The sequence below is a fragment of the Poromitra crassiceps genome (assembly GCF_964638095.1).
Source record: "Poromitra crassiceps genome assembly, chromosome: 7".
NCBI classification, from domain to species: Eukaryota; Metazoa; Chordata; class Actinopteri; order Beryciformes; family Melamphaidae; genus Poromitra; species Poromitra crassiceps.
In genome coordinates, this window is record NC_139628.1 from 59,748,444 (window position 1) to 59,770,556 (window position 22,113).

The 22,113-nt window shown below is 43.6% G+C and overlaps 1 protein-coding gene across 2 annotated transcripts; it reads right to left on the bottom strand.

Moving 5' to 3' along the window:
• Positions 1–8,951: 8,951 nt before the first annotated feature.
• Positions 8,952–21,716, bottom strand: mrpl48 (mitochondrial ribosomal protein L48). 2 transcript variants are annotated; one of them, XM_083640362.1, is made up of 8 exons: positions 21,576–21,716; positions 20,819–20,880; positions 20,578–20,609; positions 19,948–20,036; positions 16,912–17,081; positions 14,555–14,657; positions 13,337–13,426; positions 8,952–9,101 (listed from the first exon to the last, which is right to left on the bottom strand). In XM_083640362.1, the coding sequence occupies exons 1-8, from the start codon at positions 21,594–21,596 to the stop codon at positions 9,018–9,020; spliced, it is 651 nt and encodes a 216-aa protein (XP_083496488.1). In that variant the 5' UTR covers positions 21,597–21,716; the 3' UTR covers positions 8,952–9,017. The 2 variants fall into 2 exon arrangements, with proteins under 2 accessions (XP_083496488.1, XP_083496489.1); XM_083640363.1 differs by having other exon boundaries at positions 20,819–20,874; positions 21,576–21,712.
• Between the last annotated feature and the right edge of the window lie 397 nt (positions 21,717–22,113).

Here is a 22,113-nt window from a genome sequence, read left to right on the forward strand (position 1 = left end):
GACAGTTCACTCCAAAATCAACAAGGGCAACTTTGGCCCAGGACCATGTGCGTCATGTAGCAAGCCCACCACAGACTGATTCTCCCCACTTATACTCCCACCATTATATAGCCTTAGACTGATGACATCATCACAGACGACATCATTGATGACATGAACTTATAGCCTCAGCCAGGAATATCATCACTGATACACCAAAAAGAAGACCATAAAACACACACCATCAGTGATCATCATCACTGAAGACATTATCACTGATGACATCATATCCATTATCCATTCCTGACTGACTGACTGACTGACTGACTGACTGACTGAATGACTGACTGAATGAATGAATACATGACTCACCCTAAAAAGCCTTCTCTTGACCACGCGCGGTGCACGCTGCTCACATAGTAAAACTCAGTATTCTTCCTGTTACCCGTAGTGCTATTTATCCATCTGGAACGTTTTTGTGTGAGTTACTGAGTTTGGAAGATATTCCATAGAGATGTGCCAGAGTCAAGCTCTCTCCCGGGTTCGGCATAAGACCCCTAAGAGATGTCATTCCCATTCACTTTTTCCATAAACGTATCATAAAATGCTTATAAAAATAATTTTACTTTGTCAAACAAAGCGATCCGGCTAGAATCAGGAGACCATAACATTTCACTCAGACCAAATCTTAAAAAATAACTATAACTATAGGCCTTATGTGTGTGTGCATATATATATACTGTATATATATATATATATATATATATATATATATATATATATATATACACATGTATATATATCCGTCATGTGTTTTTCTCTTATCATGTTTTGAGATATTGGGCAACCAAACCCTGCGTTAGCTTACATAATCCACCTTTCAGTCATTCATCCATGACCATGACAAACAGGTACAAGTTTTGTGCTACTTGCTTCTCAAGTTTGCCCTCTGCCCTACCCAGTTGATTGTTCTCTACGTAGGGCAGTGCTGCTGATACCAACACCTAACGCCCTTTGTCGTCATATAAATAAACACACACCCATATAGTAGGCTATACAGTATAAACAAGCACGTGGAAAAGCAATCCCCAACCAGTGACAACCTGGAGAGAGAGAGATGGAAAAGGGGGAGGGGAGAGAGAGGGAGAAGGGGCTGCAAAAAGCGTGAGAGGGGGAGGGAAACTAATGCTGCCTTCAAGTACTGCTTATGCTCCTGCTTCTTTTGTCATCAAGTGCTGGCAAAGTACCTGCATCTGTAGCCAACATCACATGTAACCAAAATTTGAAATCTGCTTTATCAATTAAATTTCTGGAAACAAATGACGAGATATTTGGTCAATTAATGATTAGATGTAGATCCAACTATCTTGCACAGACACACAACTGTGGTCTTGAATGCTGAACTCGTCATGTGATGTTTTTCCAGGTATGTCTTCCAAATTAATTTCTTGTGATTTATGCTTGACCTTTGCTCTCCATTGCAATAAGATCAAACTCACAAAGGCGTAACTATAGCAGCAACAGCTTGCTCTACCCAACTGACACCCATCTCATCTCTTCTCATCGTGAAAGTGGCACAGAGATACTTTGTGCGGCAGCGGTATCAGGATGAAGTATTTTATCATATTATTTGGTGATTCATCATCACAACATTTTCGACAGCGCTTGAAGGAAGCATAATTAGCTTATTATCTGAAATGTAGAATTGCTAGCAGGTGGAGCATGTTACAAGGCCGGTCGGGCGGGATGGCTGTTTATTTCCGCTCTTGCACAGCTGGGGAAAAATGATAGGAATGTAAAGAACCCTGTGCTGTAGCTGGCTGTCTTCAACATGGGGTCTGGTGACCTCTAGGGGTCCCCGAGTGGTATCACATCTTGCCAGGGCCCCCAAAATTTCTAGTTGCAGCCATGCAACTCAACCCCCCCCCCCCCCCCCCCCCTACATGTTTTCAGGTGTGGTTGCTCAGGACAAAGTCTTATGAAGGGGAGGGGGAGAGAAGGGGAGATTTGCCTGATGACATTTGGGGGTCCTGGCCATGAAAGTTTGGGAGGCCTTTCTGTAGCTAGCAGATGTAGATACAGGGTTCCTACACATTTCCCTTTAAAAATTCCATACTTTGGATGGACATGTCCCCACTGAATTTGGAGGTGTTGAGCCTCAGTGAAAGCTTGGACTTTGAAGAACTTCTCAACTGAAGACTGAAAAGCGCTGACAGAAAATAAATTACTTTACCTTGTGAGACTCACAGAGTTTGACAGCTGTACCTTCATGACAGTTTTGAAGTCGTGGGTTCGAGCCTCAGTCAGTTTTGAGGTTGTGGGTTCAAGCCTCAGTCAGTTTTGAGGTCGTGGGTTCGAGCCTCAGTCCGTTTTGAGGTTGTGGGTTCAAGCCTCGGTCGGTTTTGCGGTCATGGGTTTGAGCCTCGGTTGGTTTTGAGGTCGTGGGTTCGAGCCTCGTCAGTTTTGAGGTTGTGGGTTCGAGCCTCGGTCAGTTTTGAGGTCGTGGGTTCGAGCCTCGGTCAGTGGGTTCGAGCCTCGGTCAGTTTTGAGGTTGTGGGATCGAGCCTCAGTCAGTTTTGAGGTTGTGGGTTCGAGCCTCAGTCAGTTTTGAACAGTGGCAGCCAGAGGAAAGAGAGAAAAGCGCTCAGAGAAGAGCTGAAAGAGCAAAGGAGAGCTGGTGGTGCAATGGAGCTGTCGACCAAGATTCAAGATTCAAGATTTTTATTGTCACTCCGTAGTACAAGTATCACGTGTGAAATTCTTGTGCTGTGGACTGCGTTTACAACATAGTACAAAATAACAGGGCATATAGGAGCAGGAAAACAAGAGACACAACAAGCAATAAGGCAGTAAAGTGATAAGACAAGTCAAAGACAGTGACATATTCACTGCACATAGGTGCACATGGCATGTACATACTTAAACATAATTGACGTTCTGTTTGCACAGGTGCAAATAGCATATACCTAATTAAACATACAATTAAACATTAGACATACGTAATGGTAGCAGCTACAGTACAGTACAGTACAGCTACTACACTATTTGTGTATGTTGAGGAGTCTCGTGGCCTGCGGGAAGAAACTGTCCCTCAAGCGATTTGTGCGTGCTTTTGGGACCCTGTATCTCCTCCCTGAGGGTAACAGGGAGAACAGGCTGTTGTGGGGGTGGTTTGTGTCTTTGATGATCTTCAGGGACCTCCTGAGGCACCGCTGGTTATACAGTTCCTGCAGTTCTGGCAGCTCACATCCTGTTAAGTGCTGGGCCGTGCGCCTCACTCTTCTTAGCGCCCTGCGGTCCATGGTGGTACAGTTCCCGTACCAGGTGGTGAAGCAGCCAGTCAGCAGGCTTTCAATGGTGCCTCTGTAAAAGTCCCTAAGGATTTCTGGCCTTAGCCCAAATTTCTTCAGGCGCCTGAGTCCGTGTAGTCGCTGTTGGGCCTTTTTGACAACAGTGGCGGTGTGGTTGGCCCATGTCAGGTCCTGGTGGATGTTGACTCCTAGGTACTTGAAGCTGTCCACCCTTTCCACCACTGTGCTGTTGATGGTGATTGGGGGGGGTGCGTCCATCCCCCCTTCCGTAGTCTACAATGATCTCCTTGGTCTTGGAGACGTTCAGAGAGAGGTGGTTGTCCTGGCAAAATTGTTCCAGGGCCCCCACCTCCTCTCTGTAGGCCGTCTCATCGCTCTTGGAGATCAGCCCCACGACTGCTGTGTCATCTGCAAACTTCACGATGGTGTTCGAAGATTGAGTCGCCACGCAGTCGTGTGTGTAGAGGTCATACCAGAAGGGGCTGGAGACGCACCCCTGGGGCGCTCCTACGCTGATGGTCAGTGGGGAGGAGGTGAGGTTGCCCACTCTCACCACCTGGTGGCGGTCTGTCAGGAAGTCCAGGATCCAGTCACACATTGCTGTGTTTAGTCCCAGATCCTTGAGCTTGCTTACCAGCCTGGAGGGTACTATGGTGTTGAATGCTGAGCTGTAGTCCACGAACAGCATTCTCACATAGGTGTCCTTCCCCTCCAGGTGGGAGAGGGCGGTGTGGAGCACGTGTGCTACTGCATCCGCTGTGCTCCTGTTGGGGCGGTATGCAAATTGTAGCGGGTCGTGATCCGGGGGGAGTGTGGGGCGGATCTGTGATATAACCAGCTTTTCAAAGCACTTGCTGGCTATGGGCGTGAGGGCTATTGGGCGCCAGTCGTTGAGGCTGGTCACTTTCTGCTGTTTGGGAATGGGGATGATTGTCGCTGCTTTGAAGCAGGAGGGAACTTGCCGGAGGGAGAGGGACTGGTTGAAGATGTCTGTGAATACGCAACGCCTGCCAGCTGGCAGAGGGGTCAAACCTAGTGTAGAACACGTTGAGTTCGTCCGGCAGGGAGGGTGATGTGTTGTGGGATGATTGCTGTTTCTCCCCCTTGAAGTCAGTGGCAGCATGGAGTCCTCTCCACCGATGTCTGGGGTTGTTAGAGTCCAGTTTGGACTCTAACATATTGCCATATTCTCTCGTGCTCTCGTGCTTTTTTTATAGTGGTTCGGAGGGCATATCTTGTCTGCTTGTATTATTTATTCTCTATACCACATAGAGATAGAGTTAGAGACACGGGGGCCAGCGGGTGGCGGGTTTGATTCCCGCTCCAACACCACTACCTGGACCGCGACCTCCACAGAGATATGAGCAGGGGATTAAGAGAGCGGAAACCTGACCTGAACTTTTACCGACATTGAAATTATTCCATGATGGAAATCATTGATCATGCAGCCGGAAACACATCTAGACTGTCTACATCTCAGTTTGGGCTTTGGCATCTGATTTGAAAGCATATTAAAGAATGAAACAGGTGGGATTCGAACCAGTGAACAAGTAGACACCAAGCAGCTGTGCCAGGGACTGTCCAGTCTCCTTCATCAGCTTATTGATATCAGTGTTCAAACTATGATCAATTAGGCATGTGTGTGTGTGTGTGTGTGTGTGTGTGTGTGTGTGTGTGTGTGTGTATGTGTGTGTGTGTGTGTGTGTATATATATATATATATATACATATATATATATGTGTGTGTGTGTGTGTGTATATATATATATATATATATATATATATATATATATATATATATATATATATATACATACACACCAGGGGCGCCGATTTATGTCTGTGCCAGTGGGTGCCCATGTTTGCGCATGCTTGCGCCCGTCAATATTAGGCCCGCATAGCTATTAAATATAAAAGGTTGTATTTTTTCACTCACCATTGACGTTATTTTTTCTTTATGAGGAAAGTGTTGCCCCTTGGAGTTGAGCGTTGGATTAATTGATCTGCGATGTTATCCAGGTCCCTGGTGCATGCCACATCCTTGTGACAGTTCAGTAGAGCAACGTGGTTCAGTCTTGCTTGCCCCATGGTGGACCGGACAGACAGACAGACAGACAGACAGACAGACAAATAGTCTGTCTGTCTGTCTGTCTGTCTGTCTGTCTGTCCGTCCATCTACTGACAGACAGACGGATGGATGGATGTGGCTCTGGGTGAGAGCTCAGTGTCTGAAATGTAAAATGCCAATGGAAGTTAATCAAACAGTTCAACTGCCCCATCTAGTGGACATATGTGGTTCTGGCCGGGATCTTTGAAACAGGACTTGTGCTATTAAACCATTGTCGATGTATTAAACCTGTACAATTCTTCTCTCTCTCTCTCTCCCTATCTCTCTCTCTCTTCTCTCGCTCTCCCTATCTCTCTCTCTCTTCTCTCGCTCTCCCTATCTCCTCCATCATGGATGTATTAAAAGAACGATCTCTCCTCTCTCTCTCCATCTGTAAGACAGTGAGGAAGCTGGTGCTGAGTCGACGCGTTGCCAAGGCGACGGCGGTGTTGGGGCGTGTCTTCTCCTCCGTGTCTTGTCCTCTGTCCACCTGCCCTGCTGGCTGTCTTGCTGGCCTTCCTCATCTGGACGGCCTCTTAAGACTTAAAACACACACACACACACACACACACACACACACACGTGTGATTTACTGTATTAAGTAATTTACTGGATTAAGAATTATTCTATGCTATAACAACAATATAATAATAATAACAATAATACAATATATTGTATTTTTCCAAAGCAAACTTACAAAATGCAACAATCAAACAATAGGCTACTTTAAGAAATTACCTGAGGCTGGGATTGAACCAACAACCTTTGCATATCACACAATATTCACATGTTTATCTGAGTGAGCTATAAACCACTTTCTCTTAAGCACTTATCATATTTAGTCAACCTCATCCTGATTTTATTTAGTCAAGCTTTCGTCGACTAAGTGTCTAAGTATTTTCATCTCATCTTAGTCAAAGAAAACCGTAACTATTCATTCGAATTTCCAAACTTATTGTAAAGATATATTAATGTTATTCTGGAATTGTTTTAAGGTTTGAATGTGCAATAGCCTACATACACAGATGTTTAACTTCTTCTTCTCTTCTGATTGGATCTCTTCCCAATTCGTCCCTCCCTAACATTTTTAGTCTAGTTTTCACCAGCGAAAATAGGTAGTCGACTAACATTTTTCCTCATAGTTTTCATCTACGAAATCAACACTGCTATGGATGCATGTCTCCACCTAGTGGTGCACTCCTCTTCCAAACTCACACACACTTTTCCACAACTACACCATGTATCTGAAACAATGTTTACTTACTGTCAATCTCATCAAAGTTTCTGAAGACCATCTCCATGTGATCCCACTCCATAAAGCTGCATTTCCCAATGAAGGGCTGGGCAAACACCACATACTGATACATATTTCAATTCATATACATCATGTATTTGAATGACATGTATTATACATGTCACTCTTGTGTTAGAATGAGTAAATGGGCATTGACACCGTTTTTATATAAGCAGAGTTCGAGTTATACCCTGAGAGCTATGGGGGAAAAAAACATTGGCTGTGTTTAAAAAAGAAATCCGTGTTTTTTTTCCGGCGACGCCCAAAGGGCCGCTTTTCTGCTCAAATTGTGGCCGTTTGAAGCCTCAGTCATTACCAGGTTTTGCTGAGGGGCGAACGGCGCCAGCGCGAAAAATTTGGGGCATTTGAAGCCGGGTTTAGAGGAATAACTCATTTTTAATTAACAGTCGTGATGTCATTATTCAATCTTAACCACCAATATTTGATCCTTTTCTCGCTCAGTCACTCCTAAAGTTACCAGCCAATTCGAATTTCCACTAGCCGAAATGTTTTTCTTGAAATAAACCAGAATATGAGTGGGTTAATTTAGGCATAAGTATCAGTAAGTGGCCCGGGATTCTCAAAGCCTGTGTTGAGGGTCACACAAGAACAAAAATGCACTCTTGAAGCTAAATAAATCCAAAACAGAGTTAATTATTTAAATGTTTACTTCAATGTAGAACAGTCATTTCTTACACATGAGATTACTTTCAGCCTTTTAGTCATAAAGATTATTGAAAGATATTCCATATTCCAGACTGAAATGTTATAACATAAGTGGAGTATCGGCCAGAATGACATGAACATTTGGAAACGTATTCAGCGTGTATCTTGCATGTTGCGTTCAGGTGCATTGTAAAAAAAAAAAAAAAATCCAATTCCATCGCAGGCCGCACAGGGGGCGCCGGCGGGGCGCATTTTGCCCATGTGTGGCGTGTAGCTCATTTCCAACACACATAACAGCACAGTACAGCTCTACTCGATCTGGTCTTACTCGGCTCTACTTGATATAGACTCTGTTTCCATAGCAAGTTTACTCGCCTCTGCCCACACCTGGTCGACTCGTCATAGCGACCGCATGTCTGCCCTCCGCCCATAGCCGAAGTAGCCTATAACATATAACGTTAAAATTAAATCCATACACAGAACTTTTAAACTGATTATGAAATACTGGTGCCTCTAAATGACCTACAGTGTACATGGGCAAATGTGACAATCGGCCAGGAGAATGGATATCACTTTGTTGTTACTCAAACTCGCATGCATGCAATGCGCGGGGGACGGGAGAGGCGCTACGGGGAGAACCCCAGCGGCAGCTCACCAAGCAAGACCGCGACTTCGCTAAACCCCCGCCTGCGGCCTAGCGGACTTTTTCTCTCTCAAAACAATTGAAAACCACCGTCATGTTAAAGCTGAGCAAGGAGATCGATTTTATTTCACCAGAGCCGAAGGCAGCAACACAAAAGAAATAACTTCTGGAAATAACAGAAGAGAAGGTAAGCCCCACTAAACTGGTATCCAGCATTGACAGTATATGCCTACAGTAAACACGATTCTGCCTGACCAATCAGTCGTCTGCAGTGTTTTCACGTCACCGTATGGTACCGGGTCCACAGCGCTAGAACCTCAACAGAGCAGGGACCAAAAGCAGCACGACTCAACCCGGGCTGTCCACGTTTTTGATCGGTGGAATGAGACAAAAAAGCGAGACGAGCTGTTGATACCAGCGGTGGAAATGGGCCATTAGATAGTGAGGTAATATGCAGTTGTGCGGTGGTAGCATGGAGGAGGGTGTTTCCAGGACGCTGGATTACACCGTTAAGCCTTCTTGAGGTGTCGTGGGCCTAACTCAACGAAACATCGGTGAAGGAAGGTGCCCACTTGAAAACCCCAATGACATGCTTCATACTGCTGTTGGCTAGGTTAGGTAACTGGTGATTTGTGTCTTGTTTATTAGTTTGTTAGCCTGTTAGCTTGTTTTATTCTGGATTGGGCATCTAAATGTGTTTTTCCTCGGATTTTGGCACAAGGGATAGTACCATCTTGTCCTGTATATTAATTAATAGTCATTAGTTTCTCTAAAGCAATGTCCCTTATCAGTTCAGTTCGACAAATTCAACCTCTTAAAAACACAACGCCTATACTGTACCGGTAGTTACTATAGTCAAAAATGCTAAGTATAATTCCAGATGTTTTTAATATGAACAAATACAATTAATTTAAATGTTGTAATGATCCAGATGTCATCTCTTTCAGTAGCATTCGGCTGGGGAAAAGTAGGGGGGGGGGGTGTATTCCCTGTTGAAGACCACTGCTGTAGAATGTTACTAGTCCTTGTACTTCATCTGTGCGATGAGTCCCTCCAGCTCTGGACGGCCTTTGAAACGTGCCTGGTAATCAGCCTCAGTGTGCTAAGAGGAGGAGAGAACAGAAGAGAGGGAGGAGAGGGTTACAGGTGATATCCTCAGTGTGCTAAGAGAGGAGGAGAGAACAGAAGAGAGGGAGGAGAGGGTTACAGGTGATATCCTCAGTGTGCTAAGAGAGGAGGAGAGAGCAGAAGAGAGGGAGGAGAGGGTTACAGCCAGGTGATATCCTCAGTGTGCTAAGAGGAGGAGAGAACAGAAGAGAGGGAGGAGAGGGTTACAGGTGATATCCTCAGTGTGCTAAGAGAGGAGGAGAGAGCAGAAGAGAGGGAGGAGAGGGTTACAGGTGATATCCTCAGTGTGCTAAGAGAGGAAGAGAGAGCAGAAGAGAGGGAGGAGAGGGTTACAGGTGATATCCTCAGTGTGCTAAGAGAGGAGGAGAGAGCAGAAGAGAGGGAGGAGAGGGTTACAGGTGATATCCTCAGTGTGCTAAGAGAGGAAGAGAGAGCAGAAGAGAGGGAGGAGAAGGTTACAGGTGATATCCTCAGTGTGCTAAGAGAGGAGAGAACAGAAGAGAGGGAGGAGAGGGTTACAGGTGATATCCTCAGTGTGCTAAGAGAGGAGGAGAGAGCAGAAGAGAGGGAGGAGAAGGTTACAGGTGATATCCTCAGTGTGCTAAGAGGAGGAGAGAACAGAAGAGAGGGAGGAGAAGGTTACAGGTGATATCCTCCGTGTGCTAAGAGAGGAGAGAACAGAAGAGAGGGAGGAGAGGGTTACAGGTGATATCCTCAGTGTGCTAAGAGAGGAGAGAACAGAAGAGAGGGAGGAGAAGGTTACAGGTGATATCCTCAGTGTGCTAAGAGGAGGAGAGAACAGAAGAGAGGGAGGAGAAGGTTACAGGTGATATCCTCCGTGTGCTAAGAGAGGAGAGAACAGAAGAGAGGGAGGAGAGGGTTACAGGTGATATCCTCAGTGTGCTAAGAGAGGAGAGAACAGAAGAGAGGGAGGAGAAGGTTACAGGTGATATCCTCAGTGTGCTAAGAGGAGGAGAGAACAGAAGAGAGGGAGGAGAAGGTTACAGGTGATATCCTCCGTGTGCTAAGAGAGGAGAGAACAGAAGAGAGGGAGGAGAGGGTTACAGGTGATATCCTCAGTGTGCTAAGAGAGGAGGAGAGAACAGAAGAGAGGGAGGAGAAGGTTACAGGTGATATCCTCAGTGTGCTAAGAGGAGGAGAGAACAGAAGAGAGGGAGGAGAAGGTTACAGGTGATATCCTCCGTGTGCTAAGAGAGGAGAGAACAGAAGAGAGGGAGGAGAGGGTTACAGGTGATATCCTCAGTGTGCTAAGAGAGGAGAGAACAGAAGAGAGGGAGGAGAAGGTTACAGGTGATATCCTCAGTGTGCTAAGAGGAGGAGAGAACAGAAGAGAGGGAGGAGAAGGTTACAGGTGATATCCTCCGTGTGCTAAGAGAGGAGAGAACAGAAGAGAGGGAGGAGAGGGTTACAGGTGATATCCTCAGTGTGCTAAGAGAGGAGAGAACAGAAGAGAGGGAGGAGAAGGTTACAGGTGATATCCTCAGTGTGCTAAGAGGAGGAGAGAACAGAAGAGAGGGAGGAGAAGGTTACAGGTGATATCCTCCGTGTGCTAAGAGAGGAGAGAACAGAAGAGAGGGAGGAGAGGGTTACAGGTGATATCCTCAGTGTGCTAAGAGAGGAGGAGAGAACAGAAGAGAGGGAGGAGAAGGTTACAGGTGATATCCTCAGTGTGCTAAGAGGAAGAGAGCACACTGAGGAAGGCCGTAGGGCCGAAACATGTATGTGCTGCTGTATTCCTGACTGAGGTAAATTAAATATTGAAAAGGACTTTTTGAGTGCTGGCTTTTTCTTGTTTAAGAGGAAGAGAGAGCAGAAGAGAGGGAGGAGAAGGTTACAGGTGATTACTGACAATACAGAGTGCCGCAGGAGTATGTGTAAAAGGCACTTTGTAAAAGGTACATGTGTTGTTTTTTACAAGATTTTCAGAAAACGCTTCAAAAGTCATAAAAGTTGTCCTCGTTTGTGAAGATTATCTTGCTGAACACAAACTTCGCTGTTTCCTAAACTTTTGTTAACCACAGACCTTATTTCATGCATTTAACAAAAATGACCATACAAAATCCCATTGACTTTCCCCCCTAGGAACCAGCAGCCTAGGAACCAGCAGTCTAGGCTGAGCCTACAAAAATGACGAAAATTGTATCTGGTCAAATGATATTTTCTTTGAATGATAAGACAAGCAACCAAACTCAACAGTCACATGCCAATGTGAAGAAAGAAAAACAGTGTGTACATTTCTATGCCATTCCAAAATCACCTGGATACATCTCATTTTCTACACATTTTCCCAGGCCTGGAAACTCAAACACGACTTTTTTCAAAAACAACAGTTTTCCATTACTGTGACAGCTAGGGGTGGGACAAAATATCGATACTCACGGTATCACGATATTTCCACTTGCGATACGTTATCGATACACTGGCACCAAGTATCGATATGTTTATTTTTTTATATATTTTTAATAAACAGGCTAAAATATTATGCTGTGTGTGGTAGTTGAAACATAGTTTCAAGTTGACGTTTATGTATGTTTGTAGTTGAAACAAAAACATAAATACTGTAGGCTACATGAATGGAAATGTTTGATCATTAATATCTACTTTTAGAAATTATATAGGTAGGCAGGTTATATAGGTTTTCTTGTTTTAATAATAATAATAAAAAGACTTAATGTGTAACTTTTCCTCTGTGGTATTGAAAATGGTATGAGTGAGTGAGTGAACTCTGAGAGAGTTCATGTCAATTCTGCTAATAAATACATAATACCTGCTTCTTGCCTTTTAGGGGTATTTTTTTCTCTTCAGTTACACAGATATCGTGATGTATCGTCTTCCAATATATCGATTATCGCAGAATCGCTGTATCGTGATAATATCGTTATCGAGGGCCAAGTATTGTGACCATATCGTATCGTGAGTTACTCCACGATTCCCACCCCTAGTGACAGCACTGGGTCAATACTGTGACAGCACTGGGTCATTACTGTGACAGCAGCACTGGGTCAATACTGTGACAGCAGCACTGGGTCATTACTGTGACAGCAGCACTGGGTCAATACTGTGACAGAAGCACTGGGTCAATACTGTGACAGTAGCACTGGGTCATTACTGTGACAGCAGCACTGGGTCATTACTGTGACAGCAGCACTGGGTCATTACTGTGACAGCACTGGGCCATTACTGTGACAGCAGCACTGGGTCATTACTGTGACAGTAGCACTGGGTCATTACTGTGACAGCAGCACTGGGTCATTACTGTGACAGTAGCACTGGGTCATTACTGTGACAGCAGCACTGGGTCATTACTGTGACAGCAGCACTGGGTCATTACTGTGACAGTAGCACTGGGTCATTACTGTGACAGCAGCATTGGGTCATTACTGTGACAGCAGCACTGGGTCAATACTGTGACAGCAGCACTGGGTCATTACTGTGACAGCAGCACTGGGTCAATACTGTGACAGAAGCACTGGGTCAATACTGTGACAGTAGCACTGGGTCAATACTGTGACAGCAGCACTGGGTCATTACTGTGACAGCAGCACTGGGTCATTACTGTGACAGCAGCACTGGGTCATTTCTGTGACAGCAGCACTGGGTCATTACTGTGACAGCAGCACTGGGTCATTACTGTGACAGTAGCACTGGGTCAATACTGTGACAGCAGCACTGGGTCATTACTGTGACAGCAGCACTGGGTCATTACTGTGACAGCAGCACTGGGTCAATACTGTGACAGCAGCACTGGGTCAATACAATAGCTGGCACAAATCCTCTTGCTTCCATGTGAACAAAGCAGCAAGCCCAGACATACAGTAGTACTATATACATTAGTACAGTAGTACATACAGTAGTACACTACATACAGTAGTACTATATACATTAGTACAGTAGTACATACAGTAGTACACTACATACAGTAGTACTATATACATTAGTACAGTAGTACATACAGTAGTACACTACATACAGTAGTACTATATACATTAGTACAGTAGTACATACAGTAGTACACTACATACAGTAGTACTATATACATTAGTACAGTAGTACATACAGTAGTACACTACATACAGTAGTACTATATACATTAGTACAGTAGTACATACAGTAGTACACTACATACAGTAGTACTATATACATTAGTACAGTAGTACATACAGTAGTACACTACATACAGTAACTCACCTCCTTTGCAGAAAGCTGAACTCCCTCAGGTTGATTCTTTAAAAGAACGTCCATGAAGATGGGACATAATGTGGCGTTCAAACTGCTGATCTGTCATAGATCAAATCACACAGACAGAGAAACAGAGACAGAGACAGACAGAGAAACAGACAGACAGACAGAGAAACAGAGACAGACAGAGAAACAGACAGACAGACAGACAGAGAAACAGAGACAGTCAGACAGACAAAAAGAAAGACAGACAGAGAAACACAGAGAGACAGACAGACAGTCAGACAGACAGAAAGACAGACAGACAGAGAAACAGAGACAGAGAGACAGACAGACAGAGAAACAGAGAGACAGACAGACAGAGAAACAAACAGACAGACAGAAAAACAGACAGGCAGACAGAGACAGACACTCAGACAGAGAGACAAACGGACAGAGAGACAGACAGGCAGACAGTCAGTTGGAAAGATAACACTGTTGAGTGTTCATATCTGGAAAATGCTTGTCTGCTTTGTATGATTGCTGTTCTATTCTGATGTCCTGTCTTTTAACCTGTTACTACTGACGCCTTCCATCATGCTCAGGGACTGCTCTGCACACTAGCCAGGTGGCTAACACTGCTCTGCACACGTCTAGCCAGGTGGCTAACACTGCTCTGCACACTAGCCAGGTGGCTAACACTGCTCTGCACACTAGCCAGGTGGCTAACACTGCTCTGCACACTAGCCAGGTGGCTAACACTGCTCTGCACACTAGCCAGGTGGCTAATACTGCTCTGCACACGTCTAGCCAGGTGGCTAACACTGCTCTGCACACTAGCCAGGTGGCTAACACTGCTCTGCACACGTCTAGCCAGGTGGCTAACACTGCTCTGCACACTAGCCAGGTGGCTAACACTGCTCTGCACACTAGCCAGGTGGCTAACACTGGCACATTTACAGTCATGTTGATTCATGTGCATTGTCCCTATAAAAGTACATTTGTAAATAAGGACTCAATATACAATAACTGGCGTAGGAGCCTAAGGGCAGAGAATACACTTATTACTGTTCATTGTTGTTTATTATATGATTATTATATATTTTATTGTACGCTACTGTGTTTATCATTTTATTGTCTGTTCTATTGTTGTCGTGAAAGGCACCATCAAATCAAATGTATTATTATTATTACTCCTATATAGAGTGCAAAGCTCACACGAGGACAAGTAGAAAAGAAAATGTTTACCTGGACAATTCGCTCGTGAGTCTTAAGGACGGCGTCAACATACATCTTGGTGCCTTGTTCTTGCATTAGCATGACCTCTGTGCTTTTGGTTGGCAAAGCATAGCTGCAAGTGAAGAGGAATGTTCAAATGACAAGTATGATTTTCTCTGTTGGTTCAAAGCATCTGAATTATGTATGCAGCTGTTTCGAGAAACTATGAACCAGACCAAAAGTTCAGATTTACATTTTTTTTGTTCTATACATTCTGCTACAATTTGACCCCATATAATGTCCTGCATGTTTGCAATTGTTTTAGATAAGATCAGATTAGTGATTTTCAGTTAAAATGTTAGATCTCTCCAGAGTAGAAGAGATCAAAAGTTGTAATTTAACTGTGTTCACATCTGAAGGGCTTTCAATTGTTGTTTACTGAAGTTGGATTTGTAAATTCACTTTCAATTCAGGCAATCCAGGAATTTGAGTTCCTTTAAAATTTGAATAACTAGAAACTTTCATCCAATCCAATCTTTAATAAATACAAATGATAATGTAGTCTTTCGTTAGTGGATGGACAATCTCCGTTTATATATTGAGTTGACTGAATTGAAAGTGAATGAATGTCTACAAGGAAGCAACTTCTAGGCTTCAGGTTGGTTCATGTTGCCTCAAAAAGGTTGTTTTGGATATAGTCAGATTTTCATTCTCAGTAACACTTTGTCTTGTTTTGTTGTCACTTCATACAGTGCCACACTGACATGTCTTGTCTTAGCAAATAAATTCATTCAGAATAAAGACTGACTTTTTTTTGTCCTTCCTTCTTCCAATGTATAATTATGTATTTGTACAATTTGTACTGGTTTCCTTGTTGTATTTGAATCACATTGAGTTTCCACTTTTTCCAAGTGCAAACAATACGAAACGACTATATGGTAAAACCATATCATACTGAATCACTTTACCAACTAGTCAAATGGAATACAACATTGTTTTAATTAAAGATTGGTTGCATGGAATAGAAATTAGTGGAATGCAATGTACAGAAGTCAAATTTCTTTATTAATCGATCCCCCTCTCAATCTCAAATGTTGTGGACACACCGCTGATTTTCATCACACTGGAAAAGTGCTAAGAAGTTACAGTTAAATAGTGTGTTCCAGCTATGATGTCTCCAACTTCTGTTTACAGTGTCATCTGTGCCTTCCTCGTGTATTAAATATGACACCAATAGAAATGACAGAAAGCTGGATTCTGTCGTCACGTTTCTAGGTTCCCTCACCTGTCTGACACTTTGATTCTGTTGTCACGTTTCTAGGTTCCCTCACCTGTCTGCCACTTTGATTCTGTCTTCACGTGTTTCTAGGTTCCCTCACCTGTCTGCCACTTTGATTCTGTCGTCACGTGTTTCTAGGTTCCCTCACCTGTCTGACACTTTGATTCTGTCGTCACGTGTTTCTAGGTTCCCTCACCTGTCTGACACTTTGATTCTGTCGTCACGTGTTTCTAGGTTCCCTCACCTGTCTGCCACTTTGATTCTGTCTTCACGTGTTTCTAGGTTCCCTCACCTGTCTGCCACTTTGATTCTGTTGTCACATGTTTCTAGGTTCCCTCACCTGTCTGACACTTTGATTCTGTTGTCACGTGTTTCTAGGTTCCCTCACCTGTCTGCCACTTTGATTCTGTCTTCACGTGTTTCTAGGTTCCCTCACCTGTCTGCCACTTTGATTCTGTCTTCACGTGTTTCTAGGTTCCCTCACCTGTCTGACACTTTGATTCTGTTGTCATGTGTTTCTAGGTTCCCTCACCTGTCTGCCACTTTGATTCTGTCTTCACGTGTTTCTAGGTTCCCTCACCTGTCTGCCACTTTGATTCTGTCTTCACGTGTTTCTAGGTTCCCTCACCTGTCTGACACTTTGATTCTGTCTTCACGTGTTTCTAGGTTCCCTCACCTGTCTGCCACTTTGTTTCTTTCTTCACGTGTTTCTAGGTTCCCTCACCTGTCTGACACTTTGATTCTGTCTTCACGTGTTTCTAGGTTCCCTCACCTGTCTGCCACTTTGATTCTGTCTTCACGTGTTTCTAGGTTCCCTCACCTGTCTGCCACTTTGATTCTGTCGTCACGTGTTTCTAGGTTCCCTCACCTGTCTGACACTTTGATTCTGTTGTCACGTGTTTCTAGGTTCCCTCACCTGTCTGACACTTTGATTCTGTCGTCACGTGTTTCTAGGTTCCCTCACCTGTCTGCCACTTTGATTCTGTCTTCACGTGTTTCTAGGTTCCCTCACCTGTCTGCCACTTTGATTCTGTCGTCACGTGTTTCTAGGTTCCCTCACCTGTCTGACACTTTGATTCTGTCGTCACGTGTTTCTAGGTTCCCTCACCTGTCTGACACTTTGATGGCCAGCTGGTTGCAGAGGTTGTGGATGTACTGGGAGTAATGCTCCACCACTGTCATGTCGTAACCCGACACCTTCACATTCAGAGTCCCGTACTCCGTGGCCGTCGCTGCTGTGATCCGCTTCATCTGATGCTTGTCTTTCTTTTTCTTGGGCTAAAACAAAGTAGGAGACACTGAAGTTTCAGGAGTTTGTGTAGAGCTGCCGTAGATTAGATATAGGGCAGGCACACATACAACCACAAGTACACTTTGTTTTCATTGGTTCCAACCATATATCAAATATTTACTTAGTAAAAAAAATTGTAGGCTATTTGGTTCATTTATGTAATTCCCTGGAATGCGAGAATTAACGAGCCAGTTACATGGCGTTGCATTCTTAGACATTGCTGTTTGCTTTTATTTGGTATGTTACATACAATTGGCTAAATTATTACTTAATTCAGAGTTAGATGATATTGGAGCAGCCGGCCTTTTTCTTTTTTTTAGCCGGAAGTCGTGGCACAACCACACAACCGGGTCAAATGGGCATGGCTACATAAGGTGAATAGGCTAGTCAGTAAATATGTTAGCAGCTGAGGAGCAAGGGAGTAAAAAACGAATCCAAAACTTGCAACAGGCAAGAAAACAGATGTGAACATCTGTCCTTATTAGAGCCCAGGCTGATATTATATCAGGCTCATATTGGCCTAATTTGGCCTTTAACAGACATATCTGTATCTGTGTTTATGTTTTCCCATATGTGTGTGGGGGGGGGGGGGGATACTAATACAGAACTGAAATACAGAAATGTTGGGGTGATTTAGAACTAGTGTAATTACAGACTTTGTCCAGCAGAGCGCGGTACAAGCTCACACTCCACTGTACAATGTGCCCTCTACTACAGCGTGCATTTATTTCACAACTGTAGTTAGTTACTATATATATATATATATATATATATATATATAGTAAAATAAATAAATAATGCATTTATTGTTATTTATTCTTTATTTTCTCAGTGCAGTTGGTTGACAATAATGTTAAATATTCTTTAATAAAGTTAGTTGTTTAAGAAAGCAGCCTTCTGAGTACCTTTGCATAGTCATATCTTGCAAAATTGGTGCCCAATATACATAGAAAAAGGTATATTTTCATTCCAGCTCAAAACACACACACACACACACACACACACACACACACACACACACACACACACACACACACACACACACACACACACACACACACAAATCGGTATCAGTAAATTCCCATATCAGTCGAGCTCTAATCCTAAAAAGAAAAAGAAAAAAAAAACATATGGATCAACGGTGGAACAACATGTCCATAAAAGCAGATGTTTTGGGATAGTTTCCTGCAGCTGAGCTGGTCCAATCACACTCTCACCTGCACCTGACCACACTCCACTCTGCATCACACTCTCACCTGCACCTGACCACACTCCACTCTGCATCACACTCTCACCTGCACCTGACCACTCCACTCTGCATCACACTCACCTGCACCTGACCACTCCACTCTGCATCACACTCACCTGCACCTGACCACACTCCACTCTGCATCACACTCTCACCTGCACCTGACCACACTCCACTCTGCATCACACTCTCACCTGCACCTGACCACACTCCACTCTGCATCACACTCTCACCTGCACCTGACCACACTCCACTCTGCATCACACTCTCACCTGCACCTGACTGCACTCCACTCTGCATCACACTCTCACCTGCGCCTGACTGCACTCCACTCTGCATCACTCTCTCACCTGCACCTGACCACACTCCACTCTGCATCACTCTCTCACCTGCACCTGACCACAATCCACTCTGCATCACACTCTCACCTGCACCTGACCACACTCCACTCTGCATCACACTCTCACCTGCACCTGACCACACTCCACTCTGCATCACACTCTCACCTGCACCTGACCACTCCACTCTGCATCACACTCACCTGCACCTGACCACACTCCACTCTGCATCACACTCTCACCTGCACCTGACCACACTCCACTCTGCATCACACTCTCACCTGCACCTGACCACTCCACTCTGCATCACACTCTCACCTGCACCTGACCACTCCACTCTGCATCACACTCACCTGCACCTGACCACACTCCACTCTGCATCACTCTCTCACCTGCACCTGACCACACTCTCACCTGCACCTGACCACACTCCACTCTGCATCACACTCTCACCTGCACCTGACTGTGTCTCCACTCTGCATCACACTCTCACCTGCACCTGACTGCACTCTGCATCACACTCTCACCTGCACCTGACTGCGTCTCTACTCTGCATGGAGAGTGTCGTGCATTAGAGCTGGAAACGCTGCAGAGGCGAGAATATAACGCACTTTACTGTTGCTGCTGTTCAGTTGACTTGGGACTCGCTGTTCAGTCTGTCTTTCAGTTATTTTGTTACACAACCTACCTTATAGAGGTATGTATCTTAACCTGCAGAAATGTCCCTTGCTTTACTTGTTTTATGGGTTTATTGCGTTTTATTATACAATGATACATTGTAGCATCCCTCTTGTAATGTGTTGCGCTGAGAGTCTGTCAGGGCAATTTCTTGGCCTCACTGTAGCATCTATTTGCACTTTGCCTTAAACCACCTTAAACTATTTATGCCTGTTTAGTTGCACTTTGTATCTGTTTTAGTTTTACTCTTATTTCCACTTTGAATTGTTGTGCATTTTTAATTTGCTGCTTTGTGTTTGTTTTTATGTTTTGTTTTAATCATGTGTGCCTATGTCTCTGTTTTTTTATGCTCGCTGCAAACCAAATTGCCCTTCTGGGACACTCAATAAACTTGAATCTTGATGGAAATGGACAGAGAGAGATATTCTGACAACTCTGCCACTCCATAATCAAAAGTTATTCCACCTAGCTTGGACTTGAGTTTGCAGCTCAAAAAGAGGACCTCAGCATTTGCCACAGAAGTCACTGCTGTGTGTTATTCCAACAATATACAGGTACATGTAATGACAAACCAGTGAAGAGTCTTACCACGTCTTTAGGTAATAGATGTCTCCACCTCCCAATCCCATGGGTCGGCATTGTTCTGTATTGTCTTTCATTTACAGCAGCCACACCTCCTGAAGGGGAACAAGCGTCGTCCAGTCAAACAAAGTAATTCATGTCAACTATAGACTGTAAATAAAGATGTAAACACATGCTACAGATCTGTGTATTTGCACAGCATAGTTAATAGACTAGCGTTACTGTCTGTTTTTATGTCTGATAGTCAAAGTGATCTATTTTTACAATTTTGTTGCTTCCAGTCTGGTGATAGCAGTGACAGACAAATATGATATAATATAGGGCAAGTATATTCTGAGTTCCAAGTACATCTGTTAGCTACACAAGTTGTTTAACACAGGGTAGAATAGAATCCCTATTGGTTGGAGTTTGGAATACACTTTTGCACATACAACACACATACATACACACACACACACACACACACACATACATACATACACACACACACACACACACACACACACACACACACACACACACACACACACACACACACACACACACACACACACACACACACACACACACACACACACACACACACACACAAGGCAAGAATATGAGAGTAAATACTCCTACTCTTTAAATGCTTACCATGAAGAGGATGCTGGATAGATGCTGTGGCCCTTTAAAAACAATAGCAGAAGTATTTAGACAAAAAAGGTGCATCCCACTGAGTTCACTTTAGGTTATTCTGTCTGTAAGTATGATGACACTTGCAAATTAGTTTTTATTTGAGGCAAGGGGGGGGGGGGGGGGGGGTTCTGCAATACTAACCCCCTTAAAGAAAAACACCATGAATATAAGACTTGATCATCAGAAATCAAAAGCGTACCGTTGCAAAAATGCTGCTGCTTGATTCAACACAAACGAATGTTGTGCGAAGGAAATCTGCAACTGGACAAAATAAGATGTTAGAAGTTTACAACAAAATAAGGTCAAATTCAATCTTCTTCAATACTTGTTTTGTTTTATTGGATCATTTGGTGACCAATTATCAAGGACAGCACTGACTGTGGCATTGGTCTTTTATTAAATATTGCATTTCAAACAGTCAGTGTTGTCCACTGCCAATATGATAGAGTTCCTCATTTGACCACGGCTTCATAAAAACAAGTCTGTAAAACCTGCAATGTAATTTTCTTTTCTTTACTTATTTTATTCATTCACTTTATTGTTCAATTATGCTTTCATGTAATTATTCATTAGAAGACCTAAAGTATCTAAGTTCCCCCTTTCACTGGCTGCGAGTTTAGTGTCACTTGATGCTTGAGACTTTTCACCTTCAAAATAAAAGTCTGGGGGAAACATGTTATTTTGGCACTTAACACATTTAACATACGTGAGTTATGTCTGAAAATCTCTCACACATAGGCCTACATACATACATATAACTTAGAAACTAAAATATGAACCGCTGGTCCTGTCCGTTAAATTGACATGCGTCTTCGAATCTGCACTGAGTTGAGTTTTGGCTGATGAAAATGGAGTGAAACGAGTTGACAATAATGATAATCAGGCTACCCCGCTGTCCTTCTCTGTCAAAACCATATACACCTCTAACGTTACATAGAAAACATAAATAACGTTACCTTTCTAATGACATGATTCATCTTTTAACCGCTGTCTATCCGGAGGGAAAACAATTTACGTTTTCGATAGGATTCAGTTACATCTAAGCATGAAAACCTCTACTAAACATGCTAGGTAGCCTTGACGAAACTAGTCCGTCATCATTTGTTGTCCGTCGTTCGACCAGGGCAAAACAATGGTTCCGGGTTCGCTCAGATTTATTTTCAATGTTCTTCTTCTTCTTCCGTTTGGTTTTACGGCGGTTGGCATCCAGAATGTTGCTTTACCGCCATCTACTGAACTCTACCTAAACTGTATTTTCAATGTTGACACGTCTTTAGTAATTTATTAACTGATAGGCCTACAGAAAAAAGAATTGCACTATGTCTTTATTTTATTCTCTAATTTGTTATAATTGCGATTAGTTATAGGGGCCCAATGTGTAACACACACACACACACACACACACACACACACACACACACACACACACACACACAATGTAGATATTGTACAATCTGGCCAAAATGAGAATACATTGTAAATCAGCCGGCCCTT

Excerpts from the sequence above, each read along its gene's own strand:
- mrpl48 (XM_083640362.1), bottom strand. The coding sequence starts at position 21,596 with ATGAATCATGTCATTAGAAAG. Across the intron at positions 20,037-20,577 it reads TATCCAGCATCCTCTTCATG|GAGGTGTGGCTGCTGTAAAT; the intron begins GTAAGCATTTAA and ends GTTCCCCTTCAG. Across the intron at positions 13,427-14,554 it reads CTCACGAGCGAATTGTCCAG|ATCAGCAGTTTGAACGCCAC; the intron begins GTAAACATTTTC and ends GATCTATGACAG.